Source organism: Hippopotamus amphibius, chromosome 16 (assembly GCF_030028045.1).
Source record: "Hippopotamus amphibius kiboko isolate mHipAmp2 chromosome 16, mHipAmp2.hap2, whole genome shotgun sequence".
Lineage (NCBI taxonomy): Eukaryota > Metazoa > Chordata > Mammalia > Artiodactyla > Hippopotamidae > Hippopotamus > Hippopotamus amphibius.
In genome coordinates this window covers 12,833,622-12,859,641 of record NC_080201.1, presented here as the reverse complement: position 1 = coordinate 12,859,641, position 26,020 = coordinate 12,833,622, and the positions used below count along the sequence as shown (strand labels likewise).

Sequence of the window (26,020 nt, the reverse complement as noted above, 5' to 3'; positions counted from 1 at the left end):
CACTTCTGGGTATATACCCAAAAGAATTGAAAGCATGGTCTCAAAGAGATAATTGTACGCCCATGTTCACAAGTAACATTATTCACAATAGCTAAAATGTGGAAGCAACCCAAGTGTCCACCTACAGATGAGTGGATAAGCAAAATGTGGTACACGCATGCAATGGAATATCATTGTCTTAAAAAGGGAAGAAATTCTGACACATTACAACATGGATGAACTTTGAAGATATTATACTAAATGAAATAAGCCAGTCACAAAAAGGCAAATACTGCATAATTCCACTTACATGAGGCAATTAGATCAGTCAAACACACAGATCTCACCCTGAGTGAAGTAGAGATAGAGAGGAAGACAGGACGGTTGGGTGGAAACAACTTAGACTGAAGTTCAATTCTAAGAAAGTTTAGCCAACGCTATTGGAGAGTCCTCAAGCTAAAGTGCCTGTCAGGCACTCAGTGTCTCCCGGAAATGGGCCTGCCTTAGTGTCCCTGCCATCCTCAGTCGCTGGCTGGGAGCAACCCTTGGGAAGTGATTCAGTAGTGGATTTCAGAGCTCAGGGGCTGGAACAGCAGTCAACTATGCCCTCCTTGATTGGAGATCTGAGAGGCTCATGTTCATGGCCACCACACCTGGGTAAATTCTTTTACTTCTCTCAGAGTTCCTTTCATGTAAAAGGTATACCACAGCATTAGGCACATACTCAGTAAATGTAAGCTATTACTATAAATCTAAAATGAACTATTCTGATTATTTTTTAATTTTCAGGAAACAAAACAAAACACAATGACTACTGAGCTAGGACAGCAGTCGCATTAGACTAGGATATGTAAAATTTAATTAAATGCCACCTACATGTATTTTCTCTTGAACTGGATTTTTAACCCATTTCTTCCCCTTTGGAATAACAATACTTATTCCACAACATTGTTTACAAATTAATATATTCAGGAGGGGCTTTGTAAACTATAAAGGGATAAATAATCAAAAGAGATTGTTACCAACAAACAAATTGACTGATTAAAGGACAAGGACACACAAACGTTTATTTTCAGAAATTTAACTGACAGCCAATCACTGAGATAGGAAACAAAGGGAAGATTACTATGGAAGAGAAAACAGTGTTACGTTTCTTAGTAATTTGGGGTTTACTTCCTTACCCAGGACTTTTTATACCTTTTCTGATGGAGCACCAGGCTCCATGACAATGTTAAGCTTATTTATACCTGTGGACTTAGTCCTCCTGCAATCTAGTATACTCCATTTGCTGTTCAGCTGGAAACATCTTTAGCCTTTCTAGTCTAACCCCAGAACACCATAGTTTACAGTGAAAGAAATTCTTGAACTAAACAGAACGAAGAAACTGAGGCAAGTAGCCAGAGTAGTACTGAGCAGAAACCCAGGAGCCCAAACTTGCCCAATGCTGCTGACACTGTCAGAAGTGCTGCCAAAGACTAAGAGAAAGAAAAGGGTGTCCTTTCTTCCTCCCTAGTACGGTCTTCTGGATTCAAAGAAACTAACAGGAAGCCATCAGGCAAAGAGAGTCTGGGAAATGTAGTTTGCAGGTTTTAGGCCCTTGGATCTGAGAATAAAAAGACAAATGACCAGTGTAGGGGAGTTCTTAAGAGGCAAACACAGAACTTCCCATTAGCAACAGGAAAAGAGTATTGCCAGCTACAGCCTAAACTACTTCATCAATTTAAATAAGATGTTTATTTTCAGATCCAGGGACCACTCTGTGTAATTCAGACCTAGTACTACATGAAATGAAGAAATCTACCAGACTGGGATTATACCCTTCTCCCAAAAGGCAGACATGTTCTTGTGTCTAGCAGTCAGAGACAAAAGAGGGACTTGCCTGGCGGTCCAATGGTTAAGAATCCTTCTTGCAATGCAGGGGATGCCAGTTGGATCCCTTGTCAGGGAATGAAGATCCCACATGCCAGGGGCAACTACTCTCGAGAGCCACAGCTACTGAGCCCACACGCTCTGGAGCTCAGTGCACCACAATTAGAGAGCCTGAGCGCCACAACTAGAGAGAAGCCTGCACTCCACAACTAGAGAGAAGCCCACATGGTAACGAAGAGCCTGCGCACCACAACAAAAGATCCTGTATGCCGCAACTAAAGACCCAAAGCAGCCAAAAAAAAAAAAGAGAGAGAGAGAGAGAAAGAGAGAGAGACAAAAGACATCAGGAGCTGGTACACATGGTAAATGCTTTATTTTCATATTAACATTAAAATGTAAAACACAAACATTAAAACATAAAACATGAACAGAGACCCCATTGTCCGGTTTTCAAAGCAGGTACAAGGATATATACAAGAAAATATTTTTGAGTCTGCTTAATTCCAAACCCTCAAATGGGAAAACAACCTTAGAGACAGGGGTGAGGGAACATGGTGGGGCAGTGTCTGGATCTACAGATGTAATCTCTCCTGCCAGGCAGAGGGAAGAGAGGGCAGGGGCAGTTTTTTCCTTTGGAGAAATAAGTCATAGTCATAAGAATTTGTTTCTAAAACATCTAAATTTGGAATGCAAGGATTGGTAACACACGAGATTCTTCCAACTTCCCTAGTAATACAAGTCCCTTGGTTCCTATGCGTGGGGGGAATTAACTGGCATCAGCTGAGTGTACTCAACATTAGTGAAATCTTAACCCTGTCCCAGGTTCTGCCCCTGCCAAAGACAAAGGCAGCCAGGGACTGACCACTTGCATCCTCTCTATTATCATCTGCTGAAACCAGATGAGTTCTACTTTTTAATTCAAATCCTTTCCTACCACTGAAGCTCTAGGCCTAGGCAGCCATTCTTAATCATCAACATATCAAAAGGAACACCTCCTCTAGAAAAGGAGGCTCTTTCCCAGGCTCTGGAAACTGGCTTTTTGAAAGATGTCCTTAAATAGAAGAAGGCCACTCTTTAAAAAGCACAGCTAGAACATGGAACTCTGGGGAAATCTACTGCAATAACCCCTTGCTGGTGAGAAATGCTGGAAACAGCTTAGGAGTTGACAGGTCAGAACTGTTTTAAAATAAAAATGATAAAATTTCTACAATTATTTAAGAAAATCACACTCTGTTAGCCATCCTGTTCCCAAAAACAGGGAGCACACCTTGAGACATGTTCTGTTGTGGACAATAGTTTAGCAGAGTAGCCTTTGGCAAAGCAAATAGATATAAACTGAGCCCTCTATTGGAGAAAAGTGCAGCTCCCAAAGTTGGACAATCGGGGCTGAAATGAAAGCTGGTGGGCATCTCCCTACAATCCACAAGGCCTCCAACCACTATTATCTTCCTGAGAATAACTATTTTACTAAAAACACTTTTTTTAAAAGTTAGGAAGGGAGACAAATCAGAGGAACTTGGAATCAAACGTCAGTTTCACCTGGGGGGAAGGCTTTAACCTGAGAATGCTAAACATGCTAAAGAATGGCTCCTCACTCCAAGGGGTTGACTATTCAGAGAGAAACTCTTTCAAAATGGAAGAGACAAGTCCTTCTCTTGCTTTCAGCACCAGTCTGAGTAGCTTCTCTTTTGTAAGCCTCTCTTGGTTAGCCCCTGGCTCCTGATCTCTCATAGTAGGAGACTCAAGTAAGAGCTGTTTGACATATGGCTCACCTTTTCCTAGTGAGAGGGACAGAGTGGCCTTCAAAGCACTGGCTTATAGGAAACCAATCCTGAGATCCTAAGCTGGCTAGAAAAAAAGGGGAGTCTTCCCTACTGCTCAAACAGCTGCTCTCTTTCCTTGACTCCCACACAACGTCATGAGCTCTTTACACTTGGCATTAGGAAAGGGTCTGTAGCTCATCAGCCACCATCAGCAGTGGGTTTACCAATATCCCAGCACTGCATACTTGAACATAACTGTTTCTGCCACAAAGCAGACCAGATGTGCTCTACCACACACTTCCGTGGGGATGAGACCAAGTTACTAAAAGGTTATCAGCCCACAAGGTCAGAAATAGATCAAATCCTTTGCAAGATTCCACAGTGCCCTCTTGTGTTCAACTGAAGACTCTTTTGCATCCAGGCTGCACCCAAGCAGCATCAAGAAGATGGTTAGTCCCTTCAGGAACATAAGCATTCCCAAGTCATAAAGCTCAAGCAACAAGACCACTCTGTTGGGATGTCACATCCTCAGGAAATGCTTGGTGCACACTCATATCCTAAATGACTGCTGGCAGGATATCCTCCGAGGTTCAGCAGAAAGTCTGACCAAAAATATTGATTCCTAGCAAAGATTCATGAAGGCTTTTAACCCAAGAAATGGATGTTAATGGAGTATCAGTCACTGACTCTTTTGATTGACACTGAAAATACAGTCTGTAGTGTTTTGCTGACCTGGAGTCCTAGAATCATACTAACCCAACGGAACCACGATCCCAAATGTTCTAGGCCACAGACAATAAGCAGAGATCTTGCTCAGGGCTGCTAGGTGCTAGCAAACAACATTTAACATTAACCAGCAGCATGCTTGACAAGTTTCAAGATCATGGTCATTCCCACCTATGGATGTGGACCACCTTCTCTGTTAAGGTAGCCAAGTAGCTGTTATGGTTCACCTGAAATGGGCAGATGTCCAAGACAGGCTGATCAGCCTGTAGATCCTGCAGCAATGAGCCACTGCCAGCATCCCACAGCTAAAAAAGAAAAGCAGAAATAAAAGTCAGGAGTCCTTCAGTTCAGCTGGGGACTTGCATTCTTTATCATCAACTTTGAAAGCACTGCAGAGACAGCATTGCCTGGGAAGCAAAACAGACTGTCCCTAACCTTCACAAGGTTGCACAAAGCCAGCACACCTGACATAGGTCATGTATGGCCTCATCTACTATAATCAGCAATTAGTCTACCTGTGAGTGGATCTGAAAACCAAGCCTGGTATTCACCCCTTCAATCTATGTGCCAAGAACTCTTTTAGGGAAAGAAGGGTCAACAAGACAAAAAGTCCATGTCTGACCTCATGGAACCTATATTCTAAATGGTGCTTTCTTCTCCTTTAAAAAATTTTTTTATTATGAAAAAAAATTAAGTAAAAAGTAGAATAGTACAATGAGCCATTCATCACCCAGATTATTAAGCTTTTACCATACCTGCTTTATTGATTATTTTTAATGAATTTATTTATGAATTTATTTATTGGCTGCATTGAGTCTTCACTGGTGCACGCTGGCTTCTTTAGTTGAGGCAAACGGGGGCTACTCTTCCTTGCAGTGCGCGGGCTTCTCGCAGTGGCTTCTATTGTTGTGGAACACAGGTTCTAGGCGTGCGGGTTTCAGTAGTTGTGGCATGTGGGATCTTCCCGGACCAGGGACTGAACCATGTCCCCTGCACTGGCAGGTGGATTCTTAACCACTGTGCCACCAGGGAAGTCCCATACCTGATTTATTGATTTTATTTTTTTCTTTGCTGACATCATGTCATTTTACCCTTATATACCTAAGTATACATCCCTAAAAAAAGACATTTTCTTACACCTCAATGTCACTAAGCCTAACAAAATGAGCAATAATTTCATAGTAGTCTCTAATACCTAGTACATAATAAAAATTTTCTGATAGTCTCCTTTTACATTTGGTTTGTTTGAATCAGGATCCATGTAAAGTCCACATTATACTTGGTAGTCATAAATTTTAATAAGCTTCTTTTTATTTTTTTGACCACGCCAAACACCATTCAGGATCTTAATTCCCTGTCCAGGGATCGAACCCAAGCCTCCTGCAGTGGAAGCACAGAGTCTTAACCACTGGACAGCCATGGAAGTCCCAAACCTCTTTCAATCTAGGGCAGATCCAACCTCCCCACTTGTTCTCCCTTCTGCCACTGACTTGTAGAAGCAGGATTGGTTGTCCCTGTCCTACAGAATGTCCATAACCTAGATCAGTCTGTTTGCTTTCTGTGCTATTACTCAACTTGTTCCTCTACCCACTGCAATTCCAGTAAATGACAGCATTAAACTCTACAGTGGCACTATCTGATATGGTGGCCATGAGCCACATAAGGCTTTTTTTTTTTTAATTAATTTTTATTAGCATATAGTTGTTTTGTGTTAGTTTCTATAGTACAGCAAGATGAATCAGCGATACATACATATATATCCCCTCTTTTCTGGATTTCCTTCCCATCTAGGTCACCACAGTGCATTAAGTAGTTTCCTGTGCTATACAGTATGCCACATAAGCCTCTTTACATTTAAATTAAATTACATAAAAATTTAACAATTCAGTTCTTCATTCATATTAACCACATTTCAAGTGCTCACATGACCAGTGTGACTTAACTGGACAGTGCTGCTCTATGGGTTCGAGGACACCACACAGAAGATATCATGTGCTTCATTTTGCCTTACATCAAGAGGCAAATTATTTCTGGTTAACCCACTTATAGTGATGCAAAAGTTGATCAATGTATTCAGCTGGTGAGAGGCTAACCCCTCCACTGTAAAATTCCCCATCAACCTTTCATCTGTTAGTTTCATCCTGAATTGATGAAGCTGATGCCTAATCAATTATTTTACAGAAGTTTCAGTAGTGCCTTTTTTTTTTTTGGAAGGTTCACAATATGGCCCATGAGACGCTATAGCTCACATAAAAAGAATGAGGTCAATCTACAGATATTGGTATGGAAAGATATCCAAAACAGGAAGTGAAATGGGAAAGAGCAAACTATAGATTAGTATGTATCAATAAAGTGTGACTTGTGTAAAAAATAAACTAAGCAACCACACATATACACACATAAAGATATGTGCAATTAAAGTCAGTATAAAAAACTGACAGACTACTCACCAGGGCAGAATTTGATGCTTCATCCCCCGTACACACCAGGATGCTGCCATCATTCTCCGGATTTTGGAAAATGGCACTTTTGGTCAGTAGTTTGCAAGTGGGTCCCCCAAGGAATGTCTGTACAGAATGGCAGGAGCAGATTGGCTCTCCAGCATCATCCAACTTATAGGACATCTCCATAAGCACACTTCGTAAGGTGTTGTGATTTTTATCTATGAGACAGAGAAATCGGTATTGATCCATGGCGATGGTCCAAAGAAATTAATCAAGTACTTGAACTTGGTTACAACTTAGTTAAGTGGAAAGGGCACAATTCTATCAAACCATCAAGAATAGCTACAGGGCAAACATAACAAGAACAAAATAATACATCACAAATGAAATTCAGAACCCTAGGCTAGGATGAAGCAAGTAACCTACTATAGGTTTTTGTCTATGAGGGAAACAATTCTAAGAATGAGCTAGCCTTTTTAGGAAAATCACTATATCTGGCCAGACCTCTGTTTGGGTTTTTTCCTTCCTTAAGGGTTCCGACTACAAGGTTTTTTCCTTCCCCCAGTGAGGCCCCCCTTAATGCCTGGAACTGTACATATAAAGTGAAAGCGTATTATTACTACAGAAGGGGAAACATATATAAGTGGTTCTGCTGGGAGGCAAACAAAAGCTAGAAAACAAAATGGGATCCCCAAGCTTTCTACATGTCATAGCAAATCCTTGAAGACAGAAGACCTAGGAGATGACTAGGAACCAAAAGGGAAAGAAGAGTCTGCTGAGGCAGCTTCTCAGCTCAAATAAAACTTAAAATGATTAGGTCAATCCACAATTAGCAGAAGAATGGGCACTTTAATGACTATCTCTGACAAAAGATCTGCCTGACCAGCAATATAGCTCACCAGGAATTTAGATTCATACCTTTCAGCTAGAAAAAAACCTATGAATTTAAGCATAGTTGGTAGTCAAGAGTTGCAGTCCTGGTTCTGGAGGCCATGAGAAGTTCAGCTGGCTAGGGCCATCTTGGTTGTTAATCTACTCTCACTTACCTTTGTTGGCCCCAAATAAGGAAGAAAAGCTAATAGTCTAGAGTCTACATGACTGCCCTTATCTGGGCCTTGCTTTTAAGTGAAATGAGGGGCAAGTAGAAGACATGAAACTGATCTAAGGGTAGCTCAGTGGCCTCAAGAGCAGGTCTCCTCATTCCACTACTGTGTTAGGTCATAGGGGCTCCTAAAGTGGCTAATTCACTTCCAAGGAGTACCTGGCCAAATATGTCCCAGTTCACACAAGTGAGGAACAGGGAGGCAGGCTCTACAGAAGAACCTGGGGCCACCATCCTCACTGTAGTAGCAAGAGCTGTTAGTCTGTGAGGGGCTTACCAGTACCACCTGAAGGCTAGGGCAAGCTCTCCTTTTCTCCCCTTTACCAATCTGCCCCCAAACAAACCACAGGTCCCAGGAGGACACCCCAACAACACTCACCAGGCCTGCAGGTCACAAGACAGTGCCGGGTGCTGCTCTCTGTCTGAAAGTCTATGTAGCCCCCAGGCTCCATGGGCAGCACATGAGGCCAATGAGTAAAGCCCATTTTCAGCTCCCAAAAGGAAGCATTCTCCAAGGTTCCAGCCAACACCCCACCATACGGAAATGCAGCCGAGGCAGCTCTGGGTATGTATGACAGGGATACCAGTGGGCATCTGAAGAGAAAGAAAGGAAACCACACCTCACCTTCTGATACTTGGACTGCTCCAGACCCCACTACCAGCAGCCCTCGAGGACATTCCTAACTCTATAAAAGAGGTTAAAAAACTTATGTAGGTCTCTTATCCTCTGATATCTGATAAAAATTACCAACCCACTCTGTAGAAACAAAAGGACATACATATAATATTACGCATTCAGTTTCAGAGGAGACACCACACGCTCTAAAAACAATGGGGGAGAAAATGGACTAGGACATTTAACAGCCAAGACCACAAACACAAGATCTGACTGGTGTGAAGCTTCTGGAAATGGGGTTAGCCACACACAAAAGAAAAGTCAGGAAGGAAATTCAGCTTATACATCTAATAGACTAAAGCTTCCAAGTTGTACTTGACTGAACTCCTCAATTAAAATACAACCTAGGGAATTCCCTGGAGGTCCAGTGGTTAGGACTCTGTGCTTTCACTGTGGTGGGCCTGGGTTCAACTGCTGGTCAGGAAACTAAGATCCCACAAGCCATGCGGCATGGCCAAAAAACAAAAACAAACAAAAGCAAACAACAACAAAACACAAGAGCCTAAAGCAACTACATTTTAATTCGGAAACAGGACTATCTCTTTAGAGATTTTCTAAATATCTTCTGCAATCATGTGACCCAGACTGCATGCTAAGAGTTCTCTCAGAAATATTAGCCTACAGACTATGTTCCTATGAACTCATTTCTGCTGAAGCTGCCAAAGTGGTCACTTTGCCTGCTTTATTTTATTTCCTTGTCAAAATGAAGCTAACCTAAGCGAAGTAAAACAAAAGCGAATAATATGTATTCTTTCCTTGCTATATGCTGTATTTTATTATCTACTCTATGTGGATCCCTCTACAATGACAGTTACCTTGTTTGCCTGGAGTTTGTATAAATTTATATCAGTCACCTTCAGGCCCATGAAGCACATCAATGAATCATGATTCCACTTCACCCAAGTGAAAAGAAAACCCCACAGTGTTGAGCCTAGGTTTCAGTAAATAATTATTACTATAGTGATATCTTTATGTTTAGATTCCTCTGCCTCCCTTTTAATACATTCTGAAGAGACAAAGTGGTACTGGTGGCTACCCATCCTCAGAACTTGGGCCGACTTCACAAACCTCCCAACTCTATAACTGGATTATAAATGGATAAATCATGGTAATATGGTATCCTTAGACCAAGTTGATTCAACTGTGAATTAGGGAAGTTTTACATCACTTTTTATTGGGCTGCTCTTTACTGATCTCTTCCTGTGTGTTAGGCACGTGTCTATGAAAGTAAGACTATGCTAACCATATTTTACAGATGAGGCTCACAACAGGCCAAGAAACGTGACCAAGGTCACAAAGCTTATAAAAGGTGGAGCTGGGTTCTCAACACAGATCTGATTTCATTCTGGCATTTTGGGTGAATCTGGTTATATTTGGTACCAGAACTTTCTACCATGTGAACTATCATTAATACAAACTCTAAGGATCTTTCTGATTCTGAAGTAAGAAAACATCAGTGGACTCAGAGAACTGCCCTCTGTTAGGAATTCTGATCAACTGTGAAACACTCTCAAAAGAGCAGATTAATACAATAATCCTCCAAGAGAGAGCTGTTACCTACAGTTGGCTCCCTACCTAGCTTTCTGAGGCACTAATTCCTGGATAGGAGAGCTTGTGTTCCGAAGGTCATACACCAGAATTGAACCGTTGACCAGTCCAGCATAGAAATAATTGTTTTCATCAAGGCACCAGCAGCAGGTCCAGACAGGACGTCCAGCATCGTAAGTCTGGACCACGGTATTTGTCTCCAGGCTGTGGAGTTACAAAAGATTTTTACAATTACACATTACAAAAATCAAATACAGAACAAAGATGTAAAGATTATCATTTAAATGATGATCCTTTATGAACACATCCCCACACCAAAACTATTTGGATTCCCAGTTTCCACTAGAGACTGCCTAGATTAACTCCTTTTAATTCCAAAATATTTGTTTTGGAGGACACAGGTTTTCCTCCTGAGCTGTAAGGAAGTAAAAGAATAAGTTAAAGGGACAGATAAACAGTACATTCTCTACTCTACCCCTATGACCTTCTCCATAGCTACCTATTACAAAGCTTATCAATATTTAATATCAAAAAATCAGAAAATACATACAAGACAAATAAAAATAAATTATAATCCAATCATCCAGAGGTAGTCATTAATAACACTGGTATTTAACCTCTCTTTTTCCCCCTATTTTTCAACACTACTAAAATAAGTCATAGCATATAGATACATTTAAAACATAACGGTACATTGAGTTTTGGGGTAAAATTAAGCTGAAGCATTCTTGAAAAGTCAGAAAGTATATCAGACCTAAGACCAGGTATCATGATGTCCCTTAGATTTAGCTGCAGAAATTAAACAGGAAGAAAACTAACAGATATTTAATCAAAACTACTTTTTTTTCAAATTAATTTTTACTGGAGTATAGTTGTTTTACAATCCTGTGTTAGTTTCTACTGTACAGCAAAATGAATCAGCCATACGTATACATATATCCCCTCTTTTCTGGACTTCCTTCCCATTTAGGTCACCAAAGAGCACTAAGTAGAGTTCCCTGTGCTATACAGTAGGTTCTTATTAGTTATCTATTTTATACATAGTATTAATAGTGTATATATGTCAATCCCAATCTCCCAATTCCTCCCACCCTCCCCCTTTCCCCCTTGGTATCCATACATTTGTTCTCTAAGTCTGTGTCTCAATTTCTGCTTTGCATATGAGATCATCTATACCATTTTTCTAGATTCCACATATATACATTAATATACGGTATTTGTCTCTTTCTGACTTAATTCACTCTGCATGACAGTCTCTAGGTCCATCTACACCTCTACAAATGACCCAATTTCGTTCCTTTTAATGGCTGAGTAATATTCCATTGTATATATGTACCACATCTTCTTTATCCATTCCTCTGTTGATGGACATTTAGGTTGCATCCACGTCCTGGCTATTGTAAATAGTGCTGCAATGAACATTGGGATCCATGTCTTTTTGAATTACATTTTTCTCTGGGTATATATGCCCAGTAGTGGGATTGCTGGGTCATATGGTAGTTCTACTTTTAGTGTTTTAAGAAACCTCCATACTGTTCTCCACAGTGGCTGTATCAATTTACATTTCCACCAACAATGCATGAGGGTTCCCTTTTCTCCATACCCTCTCCAGCATTTACTGCTTGTAGATTTTTTGATAATGGCCATTTTGACGGGTGTGAGGTGATACCTCATCATAGTTTTGATTTGCATTTCTCTAATAATTAGTGATGTTGAGCATCTTTTCATGTTTGTTGGCCATCTGTATGTCTTCTTTGGAGAAATGCCTATTTAGGTCTTCTGCCCATTGTTTGATTGTGTTGCTCGCTTTTTTGATATTGAGCTGCATGAGCTCTTTGTATATTTTGGAGATTAATCCTTTGTCAGTTGCTTTGTTTGCAAATATTTTCTCCCATTCTAAGGGCTGTCTTTTCATCTTGTTTATAGTTTCCTTTGCTGTGCAAAAGCTTTTAAGTTTAATTAGGCCCCATTTATTTTTGTTTTTACTCATTACTCTAGGAGATGGGTCAAAAAATCTTGCTGTGATTTATGTCAGAGTGTTCTGCCTATGTTTTCCTCTAAAAGTTTTAAAGTGTCTGACCTTATATTTAGGTCTTTAATCCACTTTGAGTTTTTGTATATGGTGTTAGGGAGTGTTCTAATTTCATTCTATTACATGTAGCTGTCCAGTTTTCCCAGCACCACTTATTGAAGAGCCTGTCTTTTCTCCACTGTATATTCTTGCCTCCTTTGTCATAGATTAGGTGGCCATAGGTGTGTCGGTTAGAACTATTTTCTAATTTCTAAAAGATAAAGGCATGGAGCACACTCAGATCTGGTTCAGGGTACTTGCAGAGCACGTGCAAGATAAAATGTAGTAACTGAGGGTTACTAATGAGAGCAGTCATCATGGCACCCAAGACAGTGAGTTCCTGGTGAGCATTTCTGTTAGGCAGAAGGATCCGGGTACAGACAAGAAATAAGCAGTCCCAAGCTAGTATGGTGACTCAGCGGTGTCAGTACCAAGGCTCCCTCCATACTGTCATTCTACCAACTCTAGGGTGTTACTCTCATCTGCATAACTTAAGATATATTTTGTAACATATAATTTTAAAGAAATGGAACACCACACATTCTGTGTGGTAACCAGCTGTGTCCCCTTTTTAAAGCAATACATTTTAAATTCAAAGACCCTGGATCTGAGAAGACAATGCCTTGGACAGCTCCCATCCCACCCACCCCCCAAAAGTCAAGGTCATCATAACAAAGATACTAATTTCCATACTATTCAACACCAGACAACCCAGGGCCCATCTTCCCCACAAAGCACTCACCTGGTCAGTTTAATAGTGTTGTCCAGGGAAGCAGAGAGAAGTAAGCCTTTGGACCGACTGCTGAAAGCCAGTCCACGTATCTGTTTGCCATGCATGGGAATATACTGACTGCTCTTCATGTTGGCAGTACTCAACATCTTAACTCCAAACCCTGCCAAAGATACGAGAGTGAAACAGATCACTGAAAGTCAATTTAGGGCAGAGCAAACTACCATTTCAAGCAGCTCTTTTATTCGCCTTTCTTGGGATGTCAGTCTCCGGGAAAAGACTAGTTAAACAAAGAAAATAAAAATTCCCTGGGGTAGTAATTTATTTTAAAAAGTACATTCCATCTCAAATGTCTATCAATAGATAAACAATTGTACATACATGCAATGGAATACTACCCAGCAATAAAAAAAAATGAACTACTGATAGACACAATACTATAGATAATCTCACCCAGACCAAAAAAGAGTAACAATGTATGGTTCCACTTATGTAAAATTCTAGAAAATATAAAATAATCTATCATGACAGAAGTGGTTGCCTGGGGGTGGGGAGGGACAGGTGGATGATGGATTACAAAAGGGCCTGAGCAAACTTGCAGGGTGATAAATATGTCCATTATCTTAACTATGGCGATGGTTTCAGGAATGTGTACATATATCAACACTCACCAAATGGTATACCACGTTAACTATGTGCAGTTTATTGTACATCAATTATACTTTAATAATAAGGCTGTTGAAAGGAGAGAAAGAGAGACTATTCTACCTGAACCACAGATACTCAAGATGTAGAAGAGATCAGGAACAGTAAAGAATGGGGATAAGTAACTTCTGTGTCAGGTGGTCAAGATATGTTACATTTTTCTGAAATAGAATGAAAATAGATGACATCAACTATCCTAATCAATGTATATCATTCCAAGAGGGAAAAAGAAAGCCAAAAACTCATCCTTTTAAATTTATTTGTTCCTTTGTTCTCTTAACAGGTTATGATAATACATTTATTTTTACCAAGTATCTATTTTACCTGAGTTACACACTAACAAAATTTGTCAAATCCTAGATTCAAGATAGCTGAATCACACTTCTGCTTCACTAGGGAACCAAATGAGAGAAAGTTTACTGTGTTTTCTCCTGAAACAGAATTAGGAGAGCCAGAGAAACGAACACGGAAACTACATGCTTTAAATCAACAAGGAAACTACATGCTTTAAATCAACAAGGAAACATGAGTATTTGCCTAGCTAATCATTAAAGGAAACGAGGAAATTAGCATCATCAGTCTATCAGTAAGAGCTAGCTGTGCAGGATGGAATAGACACATTAAGAAATAAAGGAACAGATCCCACCCAATTTGGGGAAACAACTGGAAGAAATAAGTATTTTTCAAATTAATGGGGAAAGTTTTATTTGATAAATCTTTTTATTAAAACTGTATATAAAATAGATAACTAAAAAAGGCCTACTGTATAGCACAGTGAACTCTACTCAATACTCTGTAATGGGCTATATTGGAAAATAATCTAAAAAAGAGTGGATATATATATAACTGATTCACTTTGCTGTACACCTGAGACTAACACAACATTGTAAATCAACTATACACCAATAAAATTTTCTTAAAAAATTAAAAAAAAAAAAAAAATTTGAATGGAGGAATTCCCTGGTGGTCCAGTGGTTAGGACTTGGCGTTCTCACTGCCAGGGGCCAGGGGCCAGGGGCCAGGGTTCGATCCCTTGTCAGGGAACCAAGATCCCACAAGTTGCATGGTGCAGCCAAAAATAAATAAATAAAAATAAAATTAAATTTAAAAATTAATTTAAAAAAAACTGAATGGGATACAGGACATTATAAACAATCCTTTTACTTTCCCCTCAATTGAAGCCTCCTAATAGCCTCTCAATTCATAGTTAATATTAGTGAATAGAGAAATATCTGATAATCTAGGGATTCCACTACCAATCCAGTATATATCTAAGTGTGGGAGACATAGTTTTAAAGCATTTGAATGGAACTTCTAAGTGGGGAGGCAGGAAATCAGGCTGAAGCAAAGGGACCTGACAATTGGCAGAAATCATATGCTGAAGACAGTAGGAAAAAACATCTATAACATAGGGCATGTGAGATTTGGTTTTCAATATTAAGACAACCTAAAATTAACCTTCAAAAACACACAAAAAAGAGAAAAGCAGGATGATATTAATAAAATAATAATGTTTCCAAATCCTTTCACCTGGAAGTTGTTAATTTGAACACTACTGAAAATAAGCATTTAAATCTTGTTTTAACTTGAATTAGAGCTTAGGGCAGTGTTTTTTCAAATATATCTAGCCTAAAATGAATCTGTACTTTAGTGGGACATACAGGGAATGATGTCCTTATTCCTGGCAACCCACATTTCTAAGTACATATTCTCTCACTTTACCACGGTTCAGTATCTCTACCCTTTTGGTGAACAAATTTACAGAATGCTGTCGACAGTACAGGCATCTGTGCAGTACCCTAAAGTATCTGTATTAACAGGAAAGTGACTAAGAAAAAGTGATTTGGTGGGAGTGGACAGTGTTTACCTACTAGTGAGTCCTAGATTCCCCAAAAAGGGAGGAAAGAAATAGAGTCCAATAATGAACATAAAAAACTGAGGGTCTAGACTATTTACCTGGAAGCAAGGAGGCCTGAGGAGAAGGTTGTGATACTACCAGGCAGCTCAGAGCATCACAGTATGTCATGACTCGGCAGTTTCCTGTTTGAGACACTGTGAATGTCTTCTGGAAATGGTACTTGTGTTGGCTCTGGCTGGAGGGCAGGCACCTTAGGACACGTGCTTGGGAACCCCCGGGCTGCTGTGAAATCTGACCCTGAGGCTGTGCAATAAGTTTTTGCAAGTCCTAAAATGAAAAAGATTTTGTAAATGTGAAGCTTTTGCATTTGGTACTCCCCTCATACACAATTCCTTGATCTAATACAAGGATATTTCTTATCCTTTACATGAAAATGTTAACATGAATCCTAAAGAACTGCTGCAGTTTTCACAATATTTCAACAAGCAGCTGAAATAAGGAGAGCACAGAATCATAAAGGACTAAAAGTCCTTAATGGTTATTTTGTCTGAAATTTTCATTTCATTGGTAGATTCAAGGAAGTGAAATGACTTAAATTTTGAATTATCAGGTGGCTGTTCATTTTTTAAAAATTCAGACTGCAGTAGAATTCATCATAAAGCATGTATATAAGCCCTAATGAGAAATAAAGAGTTGATCATGTTTACTTCCTAAAAAACTTGGTATATCCTATTCATATCTGAGATGAAACTAAATAATATTTAGGTGCCTTCTTAATTCCTATTCCAAAAGTTCTTTGGATTAGAAAACATAAACTCACCTGAACATGACTCTGAAGCTTAGTGCACTCATTAGTGAGGACTTGAAGCCGGAGCCGGCACTGTGCCGATTCTAACTCAGCTTTCTTCCTTAGCATCTGCTCCTTTTGTAAGGAACTAGAGGGGAAAGCCAGCAACAGGTGGAGATTAGAAAGGCCACAAGACTTCTCATCAAGATGGCACAGTAAATTCATGCTATGATATACACACTTTACTGTAAATATGTCATGATAGTGAATAAAATATAACAAGAGAAAACCTCTCAAGCCCAGAACACTACAGAGAAGCAGCATGCAGGGCTGAGCTCATGAGCCTACTGGGGTGGATCTCAGTGTTGAAGTAGGCAGTGATGACCAGGAATTTGGCTCTGGATTAAGAGCCAAGCTCACTGCTTGAGTTAGAGCCAAATTATAAAAGAGTAAAATGACCTGTTAAAAGACCAAGGTTATCTACTGGATAAAAAGAAAATAAGCTACTGGTTGTTCATCAGATATTCAAATTAAATAACACTATAAAAAGAGGCTGAAGTTAAAAAGATAGAAAGTATACAGCAGGCAAATGTTAAAAAAAACCCAATTAGAGTTAAAAAGGATGAATAGGCTTTAAAGTGGAACAATGTGCAACGAAACAACACATTTACCAGGAATAAAAATCATAAATTTGAATGAAATGCAAAAAAAGCAATATCCACTCCAATGAGATAGAAGAGAAAAAAAGACGAAAACTGGAAAGGAAGAGATAAAGTGGCTCTTACTTATCTTCATGGAAAATTCAAGAAAACCCACAAACTATTAGAGTTCAGCAAGGTTGCTGTAGTCAAGGTCAAGAAAATTAAATCAACAGCATTCCTCAAACACCAGATAACTGATTACTAACTTTAACAGAAAAAAATTCATTCGAAATAGCATTCTAACAACAGCAACCTAGGAATCAAGTTAAGGCCTTTAAGAAGCAAAATACAGTTATAAAAGACACAAGGAAGGATTAAAATGGCAGAATAGGAGGACGTGCGCTCACTCCCTCTTGCAAGAGCACCAGAATTACAACTAACTGCTGAACAATCATCCACAGAAAAACACTGTAACTCACCAAAAAAGACACCTCACATCCAGAGACAAAGGAGAAGCCGCAATGAGAGGGTAGGAAGGACGCAATCGCGTTAAAATCAAATTCCATAAAGGCTGGGTGGGTGACTCACAAGCTGGAGAACAGTTATACTGCAGAAGTCCACCCACTACAGTGAGGGTTCTGAGCCCCACGTCAGGCTTCCCAACCTGGGAGTTCAGCAACGGGAGGAGGAATTCCCAGAGAATCAGACTTTGAAAGCCAGCGGGATTTGATTGCAGGACCTCCACAGGACTGGGGGAAACAGAGACTCCACTCTTGGAGGGCACACAAAAAAGTGTGCTCACCAGGACCCAGGGGGAAGGAACAGTGACCCCATAGGAGACTGAACCAGACCTACCTGCTGGTGTTGGAGGGTTGCCTGCAACGGTGCGGGGCAGCTGTGGTTCACCAAGGAGACAGCGGCACTGGAAGCAGGGGTTCTGGGAAGTGCTCATTGGCATGAACCCTCCCAGAGTCCACCATTAGCCCCACCAAAGAGCCTGTAAGCTCCAGTGCTAAGCAGCCTCAGGCCAAACGACCACCAGGGTGGGAACACAGCCCCACCCATCATCAGACAAGCAGATTAAAGTGTCACTGAGCTATGCCCACCAAACTGGATTAAAATCTTATTGAGCTCCACCCACCCAGCCCTACCCACCATCAGTCCCTCCCATCAGGAAGCACCCACCAACCTCCTAGATAGCTTCCTCCACAAGAGGGCAGACAGCAGAATCAAGCAGTATCAGCAGTATTTTGTCTTGTGGAACTGAAAATCACAGCCACAGAAAGACACAGAAAATGAAAAGGTAAAAGACTTTGTACCAGATGAAGGGACAGGATAAAACACCAGAAAAACAACTAAATGAAGAGGAGATAGGCACCCTCCCAGAAAAAGAATTCAGAATGATGATGGTGAAGATGATCCAGGACTTTGAAAAAAGACTGGATGCAAAGATCAAAAAGTTTACCAAAGACCTAGGAGAATTAAAAAGCAAACAAACAGAGATATGCAACACAATAACGGAAATGAAAAATACACTAGAAGGAACCAATAGCAGATTAACTGAGGCAGAAGGATGAATAAGTGACCTGGAAGACAGAATGGTGATCATCACTGATGCAGAAAAGAACAAGGAAAAAAGAATGAAAAGAACTGAAGACAGCCTAAGAGACCTCTGGGGCAATGTTAAACGCAACAACATTCGCATTATAGGGGTCCCAGAAGGAGAAGAGAGAGACAAAGGACCCAAGAAAATACTGGAAGAGATTATAGTTGAAAACTTCCCTAACATGGGAAAGGAAACAGCTACCCACGTCCAGGAAGCGCAGAGAGTCCCAGGCAGGAGAAACCCAAGGAGAAACACGCCAAGACATATGGTAGTCAAATGGACAAAAATTAAAGACAGAGAAAAGTTATTAAAAGCAACAAGGGAAAAACGACAAACAACATACAAGGGAACTCCCATCAGGTTAACAGCTGATTTCTCAGCAGAAACTCTGCAAGCCAGAAGGGAGTGGCATGATATATTTCAAGTGATGACAGGGAAGAACCTACAACCAAGAATACTCTACCCAGCAAGGATCTCATTCAGATTCCATGGAGAAATCAAAAGCTTTACAGACAAGCAACAGCTGAGAGAATTCAGCACCACCAAACCAGCCCTACAACAAATGCTAAAGGAACGTCTCTAAGCAGGAAACAGAAGCGAAGAAAAGGACCTACAAAAACAACAACAAAACAATTAAGAAAATCGTAATAGGAACATACATCTCGAGAATTACCTTGAATGTAAACGGACTAAAGGCACCAACCAAAAGACACAGACTGGCTGAATGGATACAAAAACAAGACCCATATATATGCTGTTTACAAGAGACTCACTTCAGACCTAGGGACACATACAGACTGAAAGTGAGGGGATGGAAAAAGATATTCCATGCAAATGGAAATCAAAAGAAAGCTGGAGTAGCAATACTCATATCAGATCAAATAGACTTTAAAATAAAACATGTTACAAGAGACAAGAAAGGACATTACATAAAGATCAAGGGATCCATCCAAGAAGAGGAGATAACAGTTATAAATATATATGCACCCAATATAGGAGCACCTCAATACATAAGACAAATGCTAACAACTATGAAAGAGGAAATGCAAGGCAGAAATAGAGACACAGATGTAGAGAACAAACACATGGACACCAAGTGGGGAAAGCGGGGAGGGTTGGGGGGGGAATGAATTGGGAGATTGGGATACGAAATTGTGCACTCTAAATATATGCTGTTTATTTTCTGTTAACTGTATCTCAATACAAGTTCTTAAAATTAAAAAAAAAATAAAAAAATAAACTGAAAAAAGACACAAGGAAACCATGAATAAATGAAAAGATATTATATAATGTTCATGGCTAGAAAGACTAAATTGATGTACTGGTGCAAGAATTAACAAACAGACCCTGGAACAACAGAGCAGTCCACTCATAATACAGAAACTTGATTTAGGATAGAGGTAGCAATGGAAATTTATATACAAAGAACATATTTTTAAATAATTAATACAATTGTGGTTATCCATAAAATTAGATTTTAGATAGATTAAAAACTAGTGTAAAAACTAAAACTTTTAAAGACATTTAAAAGAAGATATTATGTCTCCATAATTGTAACATAGTAGAGACAAAAAAACACAAAATGAGATTGATAAATGACTACGTTAAAATTAAAAACTTGTGCTCAACAAAAGATACCAAAAGCAAGTTAAATAAACCAGAAACCAGAAGATGACATTTGCAACATACACAACCAAAAAAGTTAGTATAAGGAAAACAAACTATAAGTCAGTAATAAACAAACAATATATTTTGCTCAATATAAATGAACAAAACATTTGAACACAACTTATAGCAAAGTATGTTCAACTACAATTGAGGAAAAGCAAATTAAATACTACCTCACTCCATGAAACTGGCAAAAATTAAGTCTGATAATATAAAGTAGGTGAAGGTATGAAAAAAATGAAATCTCTTACACTGCTGCTGGTATAAATTCGAACAGCCTCTTGGAAGAGCAATTTGACAATACCTCGTAAAGCTGAAATTACATGTACCCTATGATAAAGCAAATCCACCTCTAGACCTAAAACTCTCACCTATCTCTTTGCAGCATGGCTTATATTAACAAAAACTGGAAACCACCTGTCCATCAATATGAAATACGTATAGGTAAATTCTAAAATAGAATATTAATATAGAATACTTTGGAAAACAATTTGGAGGTTCCTTAAAAAACTACAAATAGAACTACCATATGATCCAGTAATCCCACTCCTGGGCATATACCCAAAGAAAACCATAATCCCAAAAGAAACATGTACCATAATGTTTACTGCAGCACTATTTACAATAGCCAGGACATGGAAGCAACCTAAATGCCCATCAACAAACGAATGGATAAAGAAGATGTGGCATATATATACAATGGAATATTACTCAGCTATAAAAAGGGATGAGATGGAGCTAAATGTAATGAGGTGGATAGACCTACAGTCTGTCATACAGAGTGAAGTAAGTCAGAAAGAGAAAGACAAATATTGTATGCTAACTCACATATACGGAATCTAAAAATGGTACTGATGAACTCAGTGACAAGAACAAGAACGCAGGTGCAGAGAAAGGACTGGAGAACTCGAGGTTTGGGAGGGAGCGGGGTGGTGAAGGGGAAGCTGAGATGAAGCGAGAGAGTAGCACAGACATATATATACTACCAACTGTAAAGTAGATAGCCAGTGGGAAGTTGTTGTATAACAAAGGGAGTTCAACTCGAGGATGGAAGATGCCTTAGAGGACTGGGGCGGGGAGGGTGGGAGGGACTCAAGGGAGGGTGGGGGGGGAGTTGAGGGAGGGAGGGAATACGGGGATATGTGTATAAAAACAGATGATTGAACTTGGTGTACCCCCCCCAAAATAATAAATAAATAAATAAATAAAATAAAAAATAATAGAATACTGAAATAGAATACTACAGAATACTATACTATATACTCTAGAACATTATATAGAAATCAACTAGAGCTACATATATCAACTAGGATATGTGCCTCAGAGTATTAAGCAAAAATTAAGCTACAGAAGAAAAATTATAATCCAATAATATTTGCATAAAGTGCAAAAACTTTCTAAATCACACTATATGTGATTTAGAAAGCCACATATCCTCTGCAGAAAGAGATGGAATTAAGGAGAACTTAGTGTACAAGGAAGCCTCTACTGTATCTCTAAGGATATATTTCTTTTTAAAAGGCCCAAAACAAATATGGCAAAATGTTAAGATCTGATAAAGTTGAGTATTCATTCTATTAGTCCCTGTATTTTATCAGCATTTTGAAATTTTTCTCAAGACGCTAGGGAGTACACTGATTCATTCTAGTAATCAGCATATTTTTTAAATACAATCATGCATTACCAGCCACACCTATAGGTTTTGCCTTTTCAACAAAATTTCCCCCTCCACACACCTGCCATTTTAACATACTACAAATATTTGTTGGAGTGAATAAAAAAAGCAAATAAAGAGTAAAATTAATACCATATGTAATTCTACTTCTCAGTGACTACCTGTATTTTTTTTTCCAGTTCGCAAAAATATAATCACACTAACAACATGCTTTCACACAATATATTATGTGCTCTTCAAGATCAGTTTTAATGAATGTATTGTGTTCCATCACATGGATATGCCAGCATTTACTCAACCAATTAATCTTCTTAGGTTGGATTATTAACTAAATGAAAAATCTGATTAAGCACATCTTTGTACATATCCTTAATTATTTCTTTAGAATAAATGCCTGAGGCAGAATTACTTTTATTTATTTTTATTTTTTAAGATTGATTGACTGTGATTTTTGGCTGTGTTGGGTCTTCATTGATCTGCATGGGCTTTCTCTAGTTGTGGCAACTGGTGGCTACTCCTCGTTGCAGTGCGCGGGCTTCTCACTGCGGTGGCTTCTCTTGTGGACCACGGTCTCTACGCACACGGGCTTCAGTAGTTGCAGCACGTGGGCCCAGTAATTGTGGCTCGCGGGCTTAGCTGCTCTGCGGCTTGTGGGATCCTCCAGGCCCAGGGATCGAACCTGTGTCCCCTGCATTGGCAGGCAGACTCCCAATCGCTGCACCACCAGGAAAGAATTACTTTTAGACTTCTGAAGCATATTGCCAAGGGCCTCTCTAAATATTTGTCTATGTATATTTTTTATCAAACGCACGAGTGAACGCACATCCCTGTAGTCTCTCAATGCAGGTTTTTTTTTTTTGCTTCTGGCCACGCTGTACGACATATGGGATCTTAGTTACCAGACCAGGGATTGAACATGTGCCCCCCTGCAGTGGAAGTGCAAAGTCTTAACCAATGGATCACCAAGGAAGTCCAGTGCAGATATTTTTAAATCTTTAATGTTCTTAAAGCATAATTTTATAAGTAGTGTTATTAGCAGTTGTACATGGGCTTCCAAAATCCTGATAATTTCTTGCATTGTTCTGCAAGTACAAAACTTCAGTTATGAGACTTCTTTGTAGAGTACTGTTGCAGGAGGGCTTAGGGACACAAGAAGCAAAAATCCTCAGTTTTTAAAAAAGTATCATTAACTCTATTCTAATGACAAGGAGATTGAGACTTGGAGTGTGCTCTAGCTGGCCATGAATTGGCTACGAAGAGTAAGACAGGATTCCCTGATTCAGTGTTCACAGTATTTAGCAGCAGAGGCAGGCAGTAAATGTAATACTTAGGGAAGAATCTGGACAGGCTACAAAAAATCCAAGCTATCTTTCTGCTTGGGTCTGCTTGCCCAGCCTAGGTGTATTACTGAATGGCTAAAGGTTTCTCTATGACTTTTGATTTCAGGAGGGCTTAATACACCATGGTCTTGGCCTCCTCAAGTCATATTACCAAAGACTTAAGTCTTAGAACTGACTCCAAGTTCAGGGAATGCCTAAGTGCTCCTGCAGAGCTATCTGTTCCAATCAGCAAACATCACCCAGGCCCTGAAAACAGAGGACTGAGAGGTGCCGAGCACACAAAAGGAACAAGTGGCACAGTCTACAACTGTTGCTCTTCTTTCATCCCTCTCTTTCAAGAAAGGAGATTTTCATCCACTACTTCTCAGCTCTGTTTTCCTGTGCATCAACTTCGTCTTCTGGGATTCTATACTATTTTTTCCTCAAGGGTTCGAGCAAAAGTCTACATTCATTGAGCTAGGTGAAGTCACAATAATTTGTTATTCCAGACCATCATTTTTAATGCTATATGGAGAGCAAACCATGCTTCAGATGATCAGAGATGTATCATAAATCACAATGTCAGACAGATCGCCAACAATCCCCAGAGATCCCCAGTCACAGGCCAAGGAAAGCCTCAGAACCACACTAAGAGTGACTCATACCTTTTCCAGATGTGCCTATAAACAACCAAAAGGGAATATTCCAGCTAGGCAAACTCTGGCCACCTACCTTTTCATGAGTTCTTGTTCACTAGTGTCCAAAGCTCTCAGGGTTCGGGCATAAAGGACAACGATATCACTCTGCTTGGCTTTCTTGTTGCACTAAGGAGTCCAATAGGACACAATTAGTGTGGTTCCAGGAATCCTCCTGACTTAACATGTTGCCTGTCCACATGCACAGTTCTTAACTATGGTCTTTACCTGGGGGCATTTTCGTGCCTGTCCTTTGAGCCACTTAGAAATACACTTATACCCAAAGAGGTGCCCACAGCGCAATGCCGAGAGCCGGTGATCCCCAGCATTGGTCCACTGTTCCAAACATATTGTGCAAGTGTCCCCTTCTTCCTCATCCACAGAAGCAGAAGTTAGAAGAGAGTCAGACTTCTGGGGAGACTGCCAGATGGAAACCAGAATACATTCAAATTAGAGAAAATGCAAAGTCAGTCTTGAAGAAGATGTGTAACTATCAAATTAACAAAAATCACTCAAAAATGATACAAACCCAATTGAAAATGCAAAAGAAAAACCCCAACACCTGTGAATCACTTCCCATTCTTTCCAGAATGCAATCTGGTCAAAAGTAATACAAGCCATGAAAATATTATTACCCTCTGAGCTTATGAAACTCTTGCTTTTCTTTTATTCAAATGATGAAGAGGAGCTATATTTGCAAAGATATTAAAACAAAACAAACCTAGAAGTGACCCAGTTAAATAACAGGGAATATTAAGTTTGTTATACATCTGAAATTAGGTTCATAATCAATTCAAATGGCTATAAAATACCAGGCTCATGTGAATAAAGAAAAAAAAATACAAGGAAAAAAAGGAAGGCTATAAACAGCTCACACAAAAATACAAATGGTCAATAAGTGTTCACTTATAATTAAAGAAATGAAAATTAAAATAAGAGACTGCATTTTTAATTTTTTTATCTATTAGATGGCATAAATTGATGTCTGATGACATCAAGCACTGAAGGTGAGGGAGAAATGGGCATGCTTACATACTGTTGCTGTAAGTAGAAACTGACACACATTTTCAAGAGGGCAACTTAGCATTACTTATTAAAACTAAAACTATATACATCATTCCTTTGACATAGCAATCTCTCTGCTAGAAATATACCCCATAAATACAATCACAAATATTTGCCAAGACAGTAGTACAAAGATGCTCAGTGCAGCATGATCTTATTAGGAAGCAGCAACAACAACAAAGAAAGAAAGAAAAAGGGAACAACCATAGTGTACATGGCAAGGGAAGAGTTAACTAAAAATGTATTCCTATGTGAAAACACTATGCAGCTATTACTACCAATAAGAATGAGATTCAATTGTATGTAACGACAATAAAAAGCTCTCCAAGATGCAACAAGTCAGGAGGAAAAGGAACCAGTCTCAGAACAGGATATTATATAATCCCTCTTGTGTAAATTTTAAAAAAGAGCATTTAAATGAATTCAGTAAAGTTAAAGGATACAAAGTTCATCTACAGAAATCTGTTGCATTTCTACACACTAATAATGAACTAACAGAAAGAGAAATTAAGAAAATAATCCCATTTACAAACTGCATCAAAAAAGAACAAGATACCTAGAAATAAATCTAACCGAAGAGGTAAAAGACCTGTACTCTGAGAACTAAGACACTGATGAGAGAAATTGAAAACAATACAAATGGAAAGATATACTATGCTTATGGATTGGAAGAATTAATATTGGTAAAATAATCTCCTTCCCCCCACCAAGGCAATCTACATATTCAATGCAATCCCTGTCAAAACATGAATAGCAAAAAAAAACACAAAACATGAATAGCATTTTTCGCAGAACTAGAATAAATAATTCTAAAATTTGCATGAAAGACAAAAGACTCCAAATAGCCAAAGCAATCTCAAGAAAGAAAAACAGGACTTCCCTGGTGGTATGGTGATTAAGAATCTGCCTGCCAATGCAGGAGACACCTGGTCCGGGAGGAACCCACATGCCACGGAGCAACTAAGCCTGTGCACCACAACTACTGAGGCTGCACTCTAGAGCCTGTGAGCCACAACTACTGAAGCCTGCATGCCTAGAAGCCCGTGCTCCACAACAAGAGAAGCCACTGCAATGAGAAGCCTGTGCACCGCAA

General features: G+C 39.4%; 1 protein-coding gene across 2 annotated transcripts in view; it reads right to left on the bottom strand.

Moving 5' to 3' along the window:
- Window positions 1-2,203: 2,203 nt before the first annotated feature.
- RFWD3 (ring finger and WD repeat domain 3) overlaps window positions 2,204-26,020 on the bottom strand; it is a 46,165-nt gene continuing 22,348 nt past the window's right edge. For both annotated transcript variants that reach the window (XM_057712896.1, XM_057712895.1), the window contains exons 5-13: window positions 24,091-24,282; window positions 23,900-23,991; window positions 16,292-16,406; window positions 15,570-15,798; window positions 12,921-13,071; window positions 10,135-10,311; window positions 8,263-8,477; window positions 6,788-6,999; window positions 2,204-4,642 (exon numbers count right to left, since the gene is read on the bottom strand). In XM_057712896.1, coding sequence (XP_057568879.1) covers window positions 4,499-4,642; window positions 6,788-6,999; window positions 8,263-8,477; window positions 10,135-10,311; window positions 12,921-13,071; window positions 15,570-15,798; window positions 16,292-16,406; window positions 23,900-23,991; window positions 24,091-24,282 — 1,527 coding nt within the window. In that variant the 3' untranslated portion in view covers window positions 2,204-4,498. The remainder of the gene's footprint in view (window positions 4,643-6,787; window positions 7,000-8,262; window positions 8,478-10,134; window positions 10,312-12,920; window positions 13,072-15,569; window positions 15,799-16,291; window positions 16,407-23,899; window positions 23,992-24,090; window positions 24,283-26,020) is intronic.